The 14,317-nt window shown below is 48.8% G+C and overlaps 2 protein-coding genes across 8 annotated transcripts in view; both read left to right on the top strand.

Moving 5' to 3' along the window:
- kank4 (KN motif and ankyrin repeat domains 4) overlaps positions 1 to 14,317 on the top strand; it is a 113,372-nt gene that overhangs the window by 45,150 nt on the left and 53,905 nt on the right. For 3 of the 7 annotated variants that reach the window (XM_055861560.1, XM_055861556.1, XM_055861558.1), the window contains one exon: positions 10,819 to 10,916. The exons of 1 other annotated variant lie outside the window; for it this stretch is intronic. The gene's annotated coding sequence lies outside the window, so the exon portion shown is untranslated. Of the gene's footprint in view, positions 1 to 10,766; positions 10,917 to 11,638; positions 11,759 to 14,317 lie in introns of those variants that run through there. 3 more of the 7 variants (XM_055861557.1, XM_055861562.1, XM_055861563.1) reach the window with 3 other exon arrangements.
- On the top strand, positions 11,839 to 13,254 carry LOC129869318 (keratin-associated protein 10-7-like). The gene has a single exon (XM_055943662.1). The coding sequence runs from the start codon at positions 11,839 to 11,841 to the stop codon at positions 13,252 to 13,254; it is 1,416 nt and encodes a 471-aa protein (XP_055799637.1).

Raw genomic sequence — 14,317 nt, 5'->3', positions numbered from 1 at the left:
GAAAGACAAGGCAGATCAAACACTAGGGGGTGGGGAGAGAATATAATACTGTCTCTTTGCCAGCGAGAGAGGGGCAGACGCCAGAAAGACTGAAAGCATGCTAGCAGTGGGTCACAGGGAATGTATGTGAAGTAGTGTGTGTGCACGTGAGTGCTTGTGTTTGTGCATGTGTGTGACTGAGAGGGACCAAGGGAAAGCGAGTGACTCTTCTGTGTGTGACTGTTCCAGACCTCATCACTCAAGTATTCCCTAAGCAGCTTCAGATCATGAAACATATTTAGTTATTCAAACATACATACTTATACACTCCCATGATGTAGAAATTATATGACATACTGGAAACATACTGCAGATATACTGTATGTTTTTGCCTGAAGATTTAGCGTGAGATTTCTCTGCAGAGTGTTACAATTTGGCAGAGACCAGCAACAGCACTGATAAAATGAGATGTCCTATAGAGTCTTTGCTAGCTACAATAGTTAAGAATATAATAATATGCATATATGTCATTTAGCAAACACTTTTGCGACTTCCAACCATGTGTGCATACATTTTACTTGTGGATGGACCCGGGAATCAAACACACAACACTGACAATGCAAGCGCCCTGCTCTAACAACTGAGCCACACAGGACACCCAACTGAGCCTTACAGGTTACAGAAGTCCTACATGTTGCTCTTGAAGTCTGTCTATGTCTGTCTCTTGAAATCTGGTTAAACATGGTCTTTGAACGTAGAAAACAATATCTATAAACATATTCAACTTTTCAAATATTTTTTACAGCTTGACAACCTCGTCAGTCACTTTGTAAATGTCATCCCGTCTGCCTGGAAAGGTTCTTTAATATATTGAGAAAATGCATGCTATAACTAAACGTTTTTTTGTGCTGTCAAAAAGCAGCAGCTCATTCGTCAGGCTAGCTGGCACACTACAGATGAATGTGTTGTATTTATTCATCGGCCTCCGCTCTAGCCAGGCCGTTCAGGCCTTCATTCCATCAGCGCTTACTGCAGTATTACCAAACAGAAACCCCAGTGTGCTTACTGCACTATTACCAAACAGACAACCCAGTGTGCTTACTGCACTATTACCAAACAGACACCCCAGTGTGCTTACTGCAGTATTACCAAACAGAAACCCCAGTGTGCTTACTGCACTATTACCAAACAGACACCCCAGTGTGCTTACTGCAGTATTACCAAACAGAAACCCCAGTGTGCTTACTGCACTATTACCAAACAGAAACCCCAGTGTGCTTACTGCAGTATTACCAAACAGACACCCCAGTGTGCTTACTGCACTATTACCAAACAGAAACCCCAGTGTGCTTACTGCAGTATTACCAAACAGAAACCCCAGTGTGCTTACTGCACTATTACCAAACAGAAACCCCAGTGTGCTTACTGCACTATTACCAAACAGAAACCCCAGTGTGCTTACTGCACTATTACCAAACAGAAACCCCAGTGTGCTTACTGCACTATTACCAAACAGAAACCCCAGTGTGCTTACTGCACTATTACCAAACAGAAACCCCAGTGTGCTTACTGCACTATTACCAAACAGAAACCCTAATGCTATTACTACGTGATGGATTATTGCCACCACCAAAAAAGTGTAAACTTTTTTTTCCTCAGAGAAATGTTTTATTTTTCTTCCTACCATATATGACATTTTTCAATTCAGCAGCACGATGCGATGTGATACAGAACAAACCGTCTGTTAATTAGATCACATCAATTTGGCTGAGGGCTAGTCAGAGAGGGCTGATAGTTAAAAAATAGAACATCAAAGCCATGGCAGAGATAGTACTTCTCAGTGGGAAAGACTGTGTCGTGAACAAGATGGCGTCGATAGACATGGCCACCTTGTTTCAAGTTTTTTAAATGTTATTTCTCACATTATTATCCCAGAACCTTCTTTGCATTATTACATACAGCCGGAAAGATCTTTTGGATATTAGAGAGGCATTTCAACCAGGAATACAACTTTCCTGAATTAGATCCTTTGTTCGTGTCACGTTCTTACCTTAGTTTCTTTTTATGTCTTTGTGTTACGTTGGTCAGGGCGTGAGTTGGGGTGGGCAGTCTATGTTCTTTTTTCTAGGTTGTTTGTTTTTTATGTGTTTGGCCTGGTGTGGTTCCCAATCAGAGGCAACTGTTTATCGTTGTCTCTGATTGGGGGCCGTATTTAGGTAGCCTGTTTTCCATTGTGTGTTTTGGGTGGTTGTTTTCTGTTTAGTGAATGTTCACCTGGCAGAACTGTTTCATTTTCGTTTTTTCCTCGTTGTTATTTTGTGTAGTGTTCAGTTTTAATTAAATATGACGAACACTAACCACGCTGCATTTTGGTCCTCTTCTCCTTCCACCAACGAGATTCGTTACAGTTCGTATTTTCCTAGGCGATTAAACTTATCCCAGAGGCTGTTAGAGGGGAGGAGGGGCGGAAGAGAGGAGAGGGAGTGCGATTGAGAGGTTTGAGGAAATGGGGTATATGTTATTAGTTTCATATTTTATAGCCAAAATAATATACTGATACACAGTGTATAATGTAGTGAGGCATAATGCTATGAACCAATAAACTCCCCATAGGATTGTTAGTCCCAGTGTTGTCATCTCAACTCTATAACATCACAGCTCAATCTTTATATTCACTCATTAATGAGGAAGGGGGAGAGGGGAGAGAGAGGAGGAGAGCAGAGAGTGGAGGGAGAGGAGAGAGGGGGGAAGAGGGGAGAGGATAGAAGGGGAGTGGGGAGAGAGAGGAGAGGGTGGTAAGGGTGAGAGATTTGGGGTATAACTCATTGTTTTCATAAATGAGCTCTGTTTCATGCTGATACACTAGTGAATAGTATGAGGCAGAATGTTTTGAACCGATATACTCAACAGCCTAATTTGTACTCTAGCTAACTATCCTAACTGCATTGTGAGTTGGTTGTAATGGGCTTCGCTTGTCTGTCCACACTTTTTAATTTCGGCATTCCTCTGGTTTTCTAGTGTTTGTGCACTTGCACGTAAACGTGTGTGTGTGACAGAGAGTCTGATCACAGATTTATGATGTGTTCAGTGGAGTGTTCTTCACCAGATAGAGCGTATGGTATTCTATATTAAAGATGCCCCCTGGGATCTTAAGCACAACAAATTCGTAACATATCACATACAATGAATGAAATAGTACACAATTGGATGACGTAGTACACAAAAAATGGGACCATCTTTGGGTTGTGAGCATCACTTTCAAAACTACAGGCTGAAGACTGCTTTGACTATGCCTCTTGAAAGTTTCACATCTGTTGTCTTCCCTTGTGAATATCTAGGTTTGACTGTACTGTATACATTTGTACTGTATGAATTTGTATGGCTATGTTTTTCCCTGTACTTTTTCCATGAATGAGTTCACAGCGGTGTATGCTTTTCTCTTAGTACATGCTCCTTTGAGTATGAATGTGTGTGTATGTTAATATGAGTTCATGTGTGTATCTCACACACTCTCCTAAGATCTATTTCTAATGTACATACTAGTGTACTCTAGTGTTACGGTATAAATGTAGGATCTTAATTTGATCACTCTTTTGTTGCTGAGAAGCTTTGTGATTTACATAAATTCACTGAAAACCTGCACTAATGCACAGTTATATTAACAGTATTGCACTTTTGATGTAGCCTCATGTTGACCAGCTAATAGCCTAACCACCGATCAAGCAACAATATGGACTAAACACTCAAATCCTGTAGCTGCAGGATTATTTTGCTGCAACAATACAGGTCAAATTAAGATCCTACATTTGTAACAGCCTCTTGAAGTTAGATATGTTATAGCGGTGGAGGGCTGGGAGGCTCAGGGTGGGAAAAGAAACAGAATCTAATGAGCAGTACAGATCACTGTATAAATTACCAGCCGTTGTCTCAGGCATTAGCTCTGGCCCTAAATTAAATATTTGTCTTGACTCCAAAAGTACCGGAGCCTGTGAGAGGTTTTCTTTAACAGGAAAACCATTTCCCTCATACTGAAGTATGACTGAACGTAAAGTCTGCGTCCCAAATGGCACCCTATTCCCTATGTAGTACACTACTTTTGACCAGGCTCTGGTTAAAAGTAGTGCACTATGATATAGAGATTAGAGTGCCGTTTGGACACAGCGCAGACGCAATCCTTTGGCCTTTAGTCTAGAGAGGATGGTTGTAATGCCAACACTGTTTACCCCCACTGCAGCACATGTTATTGTAGAAATAGTTGTTTGTCTGTGGAGCTGAGAGATAAAGAGAGAGGGGGAGTTAGAGGGGGTTATTTGAGAGACGGAGTTAGAGTGGTTGTTTGAGAGAGGGAGATAGAGGGGGTTATTTGAGAGGGGAGAGTTAGAGTGGTTGTTTGAGAGAGGGAGTTAGAGGGGGTTATTTGAGAGAGGGAGGTAAGAGGGGGTTATTTGAGAGAGGGGAGAGTTAGAGGGGGATATTTGAAGGAGGGGAGTTAGAGGGGGTTATCTTAGAGAGGGGAGTTAGAGGGGGTTATTTGAGAGGGGAGAGTTAGAGGGGGATATTTGAAGGAGGGGAGTTAGAGGGGGATTTATTTGAGAGGGGAAAGTTAGAGGGGGATATTTGAAGGAGGGGAGTTAGAGGGGGTTATTTGAGAGGGGAAAGTTAGAGGGGGATATTTGAAGGAGGGGAGTTAAAGGAGGTTATTTGAGAGGGGAGTTAGAGGGGGTTATTTGAGGGGGGAGAGTTAGAGGGGGATATTTGAAGGAGGGGAGTTAGAGGGGGTTATCTTAGAGAGGGGAGTTAGAGGGGGTTATTTGAGAGGGGAGAGTTAGAGGGGGTTATCTTAGAGAGGGGAGTTAGAGGGGGTTATTTGAGAGGGGAGAGTTAGAGGGGGATATTTGAGAGAGGGGAGTTAGAGGGGGTAATAACCATCCATGATTTCCCTCAGGAATAGATACTATCTGAATACATCTTGGGTCATCATCATCATCATCATCATTTCAGGCTCCAGTTAGAATGTGAATAATAATAATGTAACATAATATGCTGCAGCTTCCATTGAGCCCTGTCTGTCCCAGATCAGTGTGTATTGGTGGGGAACAACACAACCCTCCCACTCAGACATATGGTAGCTGACAAACTGACAGACCATCATCTCTAGGGGAGCCTCAGTCAAACCAAACCACAGTCCTCCCTATGAATGTGACTGTGACTGACTCACACAAGTCCATAGGGGATGGGATGGCTGTTGGCCAACTTCTGTCCTCTCTCTGATTCTGTTCTACAGTATGTGTTATGCTATGCTTTCTACTCTCCTTCCCTCTCTCCTTTCCTCTCTCTCCTTCCCTCTCTGCTTCCCTCCCTCCTCCCTCTCTCCTTTCCTCTCTCCTTTCCTCTCACTCCTTCCCTCTCTCCTTTCCTCTCTCTCCTTCTCTCTCTCCATTTCCCCTCTCTCCTTTCCTCTCTCTCCTTCCCTCACTCCTTTCCTCTCTCTCTTCTTCCCTCTCTCCTTCCTCTCTTGCTTTCCCTCTCTCTCCTTCCCTCTCTGCTTTCTTCTATCTCTCCTTCCCTCTCTCCTTTCTTCTCTCTCCTTTCCTCTCTCTCCTTCCCTCTCTATCTTTTCCTCTCTCCTTCCCTCTCTCTTTCCCTCTCTCCTTTCCTCTCTCTTCTTCCTCTCTCTCCTTCCCTCTCTCCATTCCTCTCTCTCCTTCCCTCTCTCCTTTCCTCTATCTCCTTCCCTCTCTCCTTTCCTCTCTCCTTTCATGTCTCTCCTTGTTCTCTCTCCTTCCCTCTCTCCTTTCCTCGCTTTTCTTTCCTCTCTCCTTTCCTCTCTCGCTTTTCCTCTCTCTCCTTCCCTCTCTCTTTAGCTCTCGCTCTCCTTCCCTCTCTCCTTTCCTTTCTCTCCTTCCCTCTCTCCTTTCCTCTCTCTCCTTTCCTCTCTCCTTTCATGTCTCTCCTTGTTCTCTCTCCTTCCCTCTCTCCTTTCCTCTCTCTCTTTTCCCCTCTCTCCATTCCCCTCTCTCATTCCCTCTCTCTATTCCTCTCTCTCCTTCCCTCTCTCCTTTCCTCTATCTCCTTCCCTCTCTCCTTTCCTCTCTTTCCTTTCCTCTCTCTCCTTCCCTCTCTCCTTTCCTCTCTCTCTCCTTCCCGCTCACCTTTCCTCTCTCTTCTTCCTCTATCTCCTTCCCTCTCTCCTTTCCTCTTTCTCATTCTCTCTCTCCATTTCCTCCCTCTCCTTCCTCTATCTCCTTCCCTCTCTCACTTTTCCTCTCTCTCCTTTCCTCTCTCCTTTCCTCTCTCCCATTGTTCTCTCTCCTTCCCTCTCTCTCTTTTCCTCTCTCTCCTTCCTTCTTTCCTTCCCTTTCTCCTTTCCTCTCTCTCTCTTTTCCTCTCTCTCCTTCCAGCTCTCCTTTCCCCTCTCTCCTTCCTTTATCTCATTCCCTCTCTCCTTTCCTCTCTTTCTTTTCCTCTCTCTCCTTCCTTCTTTCCTTCCCTCTCTCCTTTCCTCTCTCTCTCCTTCCCTCTCTCTCTTTTCCTGTCTCTCCTTCCCTCTCTCCTTTCCTCTTTCTCATTCTCTCTCTCCATTTCGCCTCTCTCCTTTCCTCTATCTCCTTTCCTCTCTCACTTTTCCTCTCTCTCCTTTCCTCTCTCTCTCCTTCCCGCTCTCTCCTTCCCTCTCTCCTTTCCTCTCTCACCTTGTTCTCTCTCCTTCCCTCTCTCCTTCCCTCTGTCTTTTCCTCTCTCTCCTTCCCTCTCCCCTTTTCTCTCTCTCTCCTTCCCACTCTCCTTTCCTCTCTATCCTTCCCTCTCTCCTTTCCTCTATCTCTTTCCCTCTTTCCTTTCCTCTCTCTCCTTTCCTCTCTTTCCTTTCCTCTCTCTCCTTCCCTCTCTCCTTTCCTCCCTCTCTCCTTCCCTCATGCCTTTCCCCTCTCTCCTTCCCACTATCTCCTTTCCTCTCTCCTTTCCTCTCACCTTTCCGTTCTCTCCTTCCCTCTTTCCTTCCCTCTCTCTTTCTCCCTCTTTCCTTCCCTCTCTCCTTTCCTCTCTCTCCTTCCCTATTTCCTTTCCTCTCATTCCTTTCCTCTCTCTCTCCTTCCCTCTCTCCTTTCCTCGCTCTCCTTTCCCCTCTCTCCTTCCCTCTTCTGCCTCCTTTCTATCCTCCATTTCTTTCCTTGGATTGAGTCATCTTTTCTCCTCTTTTTTCTCTCCTCCTCTCTCCTCTTTTCCTTCTCTTCGTGTCGTGACTTTCAGCCTGACTTCTCCCTGTAGAATAAATCACATCTAAACAACCAACCGTGGTCAACTTTATCTTCCCAGCTTGCCCGCCGCCCAGCCCCATTCCTCATGCCTGTCCAATATCCTGTGCTGTTCTTTTTGTTTATATTTAGCGTACTCTCTAAGCATTAAGAGGGCGTGGATCAGGGGCCTGACCTCAAATCGATGGAGGAGGAGAGGTTCGGAGAGGCAGGGTAGATAGGCTGGAGTGGCTAGAGGGGAAGGAGAGTCCGGCGCTGAGGGATATGGCTACCAGACGTCCACTGAAGTGACTGCAGTCCAGACCTTATCCACCGACATAGCCTCAGGCTTTGAGAAACAAAAAGGGATACTCTCCCCTCCCCCCTCTCCTCTCCTCTCCTCTCCCCTCCCCTCCTCCCTTTCCTCTCCTATCTCCCCTCTTCCCCTCTCCTCTTCTCTCCTCTCCCCTCTCCTCCCCTCTCCTCTCCCCTCCCCCCTCTCCTCTCCCCTCCTCCCCTTTCCCCTCCTATCTCCCCTCTTCCCCTCTCCTCTTCTCTCCTATCCCCTCTCCTCCCCTCTCATCTCCCCTCCTCCCCCTTCTCCTCTCCTGTCCTCTCCTATCTCCCCTTCTCCCCTCTCCTCTCCCCTTCTCCCCTCTCCCCTCCTCCCCACTCCTGTCCTCTCCTCTCCTCTCCCCACCTCCCCTCTCCTCTCCTATCTCCCCTCCTCCCCTCTCCTATCCCCTCCTCCCCACTTCTCTCCCCTCCTCCGCTCTCCTCTCCTATCTCCTCCTCTCCTCTCCTCAGTGTGGCTGTAGGACAGTTCATAGGCTACATTCTTCTGGTTAGAAAGAGATGAATTTGTACCAAGACTAAACTCCCAAAACATTCCTAAAATGAACAGTTTATTTACTCAACGGGCTATTTTCATTGTTATCAGCAATTAGGCAAATCCCCCGAGTCCTTCTCAATGTGGTCTAAAGCAGGGCTTTTCTTCTGTTTGTGTGCATTACAAAGTTTTAGTAGTTTTTTGTGGAAAAAATCATTATGCAAACACAAAGCTAGGACTCCCTTTGGGCAGATAAAGGTAGTTCTATTTCCTGTTAACAAGAGACACTGCTACAGTAAGGCAGTGAGAGCCGGCCTGACCGTAACCCACATGGTTCTGTAACGCAAAACCAATCCTACTACGACAGATGCAGATTTCTGTCAAACTGTAAAATGTCAGCAGCGAGCAGGCATTTGAAATAAGATTACATAATTAATGAAATTAACCAAATTATTGTACATCTTCCTGATTGGTTATGTAACTAGAGATCCCTGGGAAATGTTTTCAGAGTCTTGACCCTCAGTTACTTCCTGTCAGACTCAACAAATTGCCCACGCGAGTCAGAGAGAGACGTGCTTCCCCTCCCTACCCCATGGCAGGAGACAGAGGTCCAGGATGTCAGGTTAGCAATGTAGCATTAACAATATTGTGTAGAGTACTGTATGGTGAAAAGATGGCCCATTTGTTGAGCTCATTATTTACTGAGGCTAAATGCTTTAGTCAGGGTCACAGGTTACAGTATCATCTTGATATGATAATGGGCTACAGGATACAGCCCCACTCCTCTCCCAGTGCAGACTAAGCTGGCGAGTGGTTTGACTTCTGGCTTTAGCGATTAGTGATAGCGCAGGCTGTTTAGTCTCCCGTCTACACAAGGTGAACGAAACGGAGAAGGAGAGAGAGAGACAGAGATTTTTCCCATGCCAATAAAGCCCTTAAATGTAATTGAATTGAGAGGCAGACAGAGAGAGAGAGAGAGGCCTACATTATGTGTATAAGGTAATGAGAGAACAAAATGTGTGAAAGTAGAGAGAAAAAGACAATGACGTGTGTATAAGACAAAAAGGATTGAAAAGAACAGAGAAAAAATCCTCCCTGCTCTCTCTGTTTCCTGTCATAACTGTTTTGTTCCATTTTAACAAGAGGGCTTTGCTCTTTCTCCATTCATTTTCTCTGGCTGCTCCTCTCTGGCCCTGCTCCCTGCTCCCTGCCTCCCTGCTCCCTGCTCCCTGCTCCCTGCCTCCCTGCTTCCTGCCTCACTGCTCCCTGCCTCACTGCTTCCCTCCCTGCCTCCCTGCTCCCTGCTCCCTGCCTCACTGCTTCCCTCCCTGCTCCCTGCCTCCCTGCTCCCTGCCTCCCTGCTCCCTGCCTCCCTGCCTCACTGCTCCCTGCCTCACTGCTTCCCTCCCTGCTCCCTGCTCCCTGCCTCCCTGCTCCCTGCCTCCCTGCTCCCTGCCTCACTGCTCCCTGCCTCACTGCTTCCCTCCCTGCTCCCTGCCTCCCTGCTCCCTGCTCCCTGCCTCACTGCTTCCCTCCCTGCTCCCTGCCTCCCTGCTCCCTGCCTCACTGCCTCCCTCCCTGCTCCCTGCTCCCTGCCTCACTGCTTCCCTCCCTGCTCCCTGCCTCCCTGCTCCCTGCCTCCCTGCTCCCTGCCTCACTGCTCCCTGCCTCACTGCTTCCCTCCCTGCTCCCTGCCTCCCTGCTCCCTGCTCCCTGCCTCACTGCTTCCCTCCCTGCTCCCTGCCTCCCTGCTCCCTGCCTCACTGCCTCCCTCCCTGCTCCCTGCTCCCTGCCTCACTGCTTCCCTCCCTGCTCCCTGCCTCCCTGCTCCCTGCCTCCCTGCTCCCTGCCTCACTGCCTCCCTCCCTGCCTCCCTCCCTGCCTCCCTGCTCCCTGCCTCCCTGCTCCCTGCCTCACTGCTTCCCTCCCTGCCTCCCTGCTCCCTGCTCCCTGCCTCACTGCTTCCCTCCCTGCTCCCTGCTCCCTGCCTCCCTGCTCCCTGCCTCACTCCATGCAGTAGTAGCAGTACTAGCAGACAGACAGACAGACAGACAGACAGACAGACATACAGACAGACAGACAGACAGACACACAGACAGACACACACACAGACACAGACACAGAGACAGACAGACAGACAGACAGACAGACAGACAGACACACAGACAGACACACAGACAGACACACAGACAGACAGACAGACACAGACACAGACACAGACACACAGACACACAGACACACAGACACACAGAGACACAGAGACACAGAGACACAGAGACACAGACACACAGACACACAGACACACAGACACACAGACAGACAGACACAGACACAGACACAGACACAGAGACACAGAGACACAGAGACACAGAGACACAGAGACACAGACACAGTGTAGCAGAGTTGTTTGGATTGTGTGTTTCTAGCTATTATTCTTTGTTGGTCTCAATTTTTCTGGGCTCAGAAGGTGACCAATCATAGAGCTCATTGACGTAGAGTGTGACCAATCATAGAGCTCATTGCTGTAGGTAGGGAGAGGGTGCTCAATTACAGAGCTCATTGCTGTAGGTAGGCAGAGGGTGCTCAATCACAGAGCTCATTGCTGTAGGTAGGGAGAGGGTGCTCAATCACAGAGCTCATTGCTGTAGGTAGGGAGAGGGTGACCAATCATAGAGCCAATACACAGAGCAACTGCCTGACTATCGCTTCCTCTCCTCTCTTCTCAGCACCAACCTCCTTTCTTTTCCTCCCTTCTCTTTTTTTGGTGCTGGATTGAAGTTGAGAGGGAGGGAAGGCGGCAGTAGCGCGTGCAGACGGCAGAGAGGAAAGGACGAAAGGAAGAGGGGAATAGAGGAGAAGAGCTGGCTGCACAGCAGGTGAGAGGAATCCCCTCTCTCTCTCTGACTCATCCTCCCCTTTTTTTCTTCTCTCCTTCTCTCTATTTATGTTTATCTCTGTTTCCATCTGTTTTCTGTCTGCCTCCTTTTGTCGCCCTGTCTGGTTTCTCTCTCTACGCTCCTCTCTATTTACGCTGTCAGCGTCCCTTTTTCCTTCCCTCCCGTCTTTCTTTACCCTCTTTATTCCTCCCCTCTCTTCTCCTCTCTTCTCCCCATCTCCTCTCCACTCCCCATCACCTCTCCTCTCCCCCTCTCCTCCCCCTCTCCTCTCTTCTCCCCCTCTCCTCTCCCCATCTCCTCTCCTCTCCCCATCTCCTCTCCTCTCCCCCTCTTCTCTCCCCCTCTCCTCTCTTGCCCCCTGTCCTCTCACCCTATTTTCTCCACCCTCTCCTCTCTTCTCCCCCTCTCCTCTCCCCTCTCCTCTCTTCTCCCCCTGTCTTCTCCCCCTCTTTTATCCACCCTCTACTCTCTTCTCCCCCTCTCCTCTCCTCCGTCCCTCTTCTCTTTTCTCCTCATCTCCTCTCTTCTCCCCTTCTCCTCTCCTCTCCCCTTCTCCTCTCCTCTCCCCTTCTCTCTTCTCCCCCTCTCCTCTCCTCTCCTCTCCTCTCCTCTCCTCTCCTCTCCTCTCCTCTCCCACTCTCCTCTCTTCTCCCCCTCTCCTCTCTTCTCCCCCTCTCCTCTCTTCTCCCCCTCTCCTCTCCTCTCCTCTCCTCTCCTCTCCTCGCCTCTCCTCTCCTCTTCCCCTCTCCTCTCCCCTCTCCTCTCCATCTCTCTGCGGACTACATGGGGACGTGATGCTTGGAGCAGTAGAGGTGAGAGATGTATGTGCCTCCTATGTTTTACGAGAGAGCGTCTGCATGTGTGTGTCTGGTTTGCTGTGTATGGAGCCAGGCTGCTGTATATGGAGCCAGGCTGCTGTGTATGGAGCCCGGCTGCTGTGTATGGAGCCAGGCTGCTGTGTATGGAGCCAGGCTGCTGTATATGGAGCCAGGCTGCTGTATATGGAGCCAGGCTGCTGTGTATGAGCCAGGCTGCTGTGTATGGAGCCCGGCTGCTGTGTATGGAGCCAGGCTGCTGTGTATGGAGCCAGGCTGCTGTGTATGGAGCCAGGCTGCTGTGTATGGAACCAGGCTGCTGTGTATGGAGCCAGGTTGCTGTGTATGGAGCCAGGCTGCTGTGTATGGAGCCAGGCTGCTGTGTATGGAACCAGGCTGCTGTGTATGGAGCCAGGCTGCTCTGTGTATGGAGCCAGGCTGCTGTGTATCGAACCATGCTGCTGTGTATGGAGCCAGGCTGCTGTGTATGGAGCCAGGCTGCTGTGTATGGAACCAGGCTGCTGTGTATGGAACCATGCTGCTGTGTATGGAGCCAGGCTGCTGTGTATGGAACCATGCTGCTGTGTATGGAACCAGGCTGCTGTGTATGGAGCCAGGCTGCTGTGTATGGAGCCAGGCTGCTGTGTATCGAACCATGCTGCTGTGTATGGAGCCAGGCTGCTGTGTATGGAGCCAGGCTGTTGTGTATGGAGCCAGGCTGCTGTGTATGGAACCATGCTGCTGTGTATGGAGCCAGGCTGCTGTGTATGGAACCATGCTGCTGTGTATGGAACCAGGCTGCTGTGTATGGAGCCAGGCTGCTGTGTATGGAGCCAGGCTGCTGTGTATCGAACCATGCTGCTGTGTATGGAGCCAGGCTGCTGTGTATGGAGCCAGGCTGCTGTGTATGGAGCCAGGCTGCTGTGTATGGAGCCAGGCTGCTGTGTATGGAACCATGCTGCTGTGTATGGAGCCAGGCTGCTGTGTATGGAACCATGCTGCTGTGTATGGAACCAGGCTGCTGTGTATGGAGCCAGGCTGCTGTGTATGGAGCCAGGCTGCTGTGTATGGAGCCAGGCTGCTGTGTATGGAGCCAGGCTGCTGTGTATGGAGCCAGGCTGCTGTGTATGGAACCATGCTGCTGTGTATGGAGCCAGGCTGCTGTGTATGGAGCCAGGCTGCTGTGTATGGAGCCAGGCTGCTGTGTATGGAACCAGGCTGCTGTGTATGGAGCCAGGCTGCTGTGTATGGAGCCAGGCTGCTGTGTATGGAGCCAGGCTGCTGTGTATGGAGCCAGGCTGCTGTGTATGGAGCCAGGCTGCTGTGTATGGAGCCAGGCTGCTGTGTATGGAGCCAGGCTGCTGTGTACGGAGCCAGGCTGCTGTGTTAGCGGAGCGGTAACTCGTTCCAGTGTGATTCTACTTCACTTGTTAGCCATTGCTGCTGCTGCATTGCAGGAGAAACAAGCAGACTCTGAGCAACAAGCAGACATGTTCCACTAATACACATGGAGGGAAATGAACATTCAGTTTGTCTACCCTTATGGAAACCGGCCAACTCATTTCCCTCTCTCTGTGTGTGTACGTATGTGAGTATGAGGGTGTGCACCTATCTGTGTGTGCATATGTGTGTGTGCTACTACTACTGCAGAGTCCGCCCACGTGTGTGTGCATGTCCGTGTAAGTGTGTGTGGGGAAACAGGGTTCTGTAGCGGTCACAGTAATAAGATCAATAGTGTATACGGGGTGTGCTGCTAGTACTGTTACTACTGCTGCTAGTACTGCTACTACTGCTGCTAGTACTGCTACCACTGCTGCTAGTACTGCTACTACTGCTGCTAGTACTGCTACTACTGCTGCTAGTACTGCTACCACTGCTGCTAGTACTGCTACCACTGCTGCTAGTACTGCTACTACTGCTGCTAGTACTGCTACTACTGCTCCTGCTACTACTACTACTACTGCTACTACTGCTACTGTTACTAGTACTGCTACTGCTACTGCTACTACTGCTACTACTGCTACTGCTACTACTGCTTCTGCTGCTACTGCTGCTACTATTGCTGCTACTGCTTCTACTGCTACTACTGCTACTACTACTGCTGTTACTGCTACTACTACTACCACTACTACTACTGCTGCTACTGCTATTAATACTACCACTACTACTACTACTGCTACTACTACTACTACCACTACTACTACTGCTGCTACTGCTATTACTACTACCACTACTACTACGTCTACTACTACTACTACTGCTACTGCTGCTACTACTGCTACTGCTACTACTACTACTACTACTGCTGCTACTGCTATTACTACTTCTACTACTGCTACTACTACTGCTAATTCTACTACCACTACTACTGCTGTTACTGCTACTAGTACTACTACTGCTGCTGTTGCTGCTACTACTACTACCACCACCACGACTACTACTTCTACTACTGCTACTACTACTTCCACTACTACTACTGCTGTTACTGCTACTACTACCACTACTACCACTACTGCTGTTACTACTACTACTACTACTACTACTACTACCACTACTGCTGTTACT

Source organism: Salvelinus fontinalis, chromosome 14, assembly GCF_029448725.1.
Source record: "Salvelinus fontinalis isolate EN_2023a chromosome 14, ASM2944872v1, whole genome shotgun sequence".
Classification (NCBI taxonomy): Eukaryota; Metazoa; Chordata; class Actinopteri; order Salmoniformes; family Salmonidae; genus Salvelinus; species Salvelinus fontinalis.
Note: the sequence above shows the minus strand (reverse complement) of the source record. Positions and strands in the feature narration are given on the sequence as shown.

Bases quoted from the DNA above. Each gene is read 5' to 3' on its own strand.
- LOC129869318 (XM_055943662.1), top strand. From the start codon at position 11,839: ATGGAGCCAGGCTGCTGTGTATGGAGCCCGGCTGCTGTGTATGGAGCC.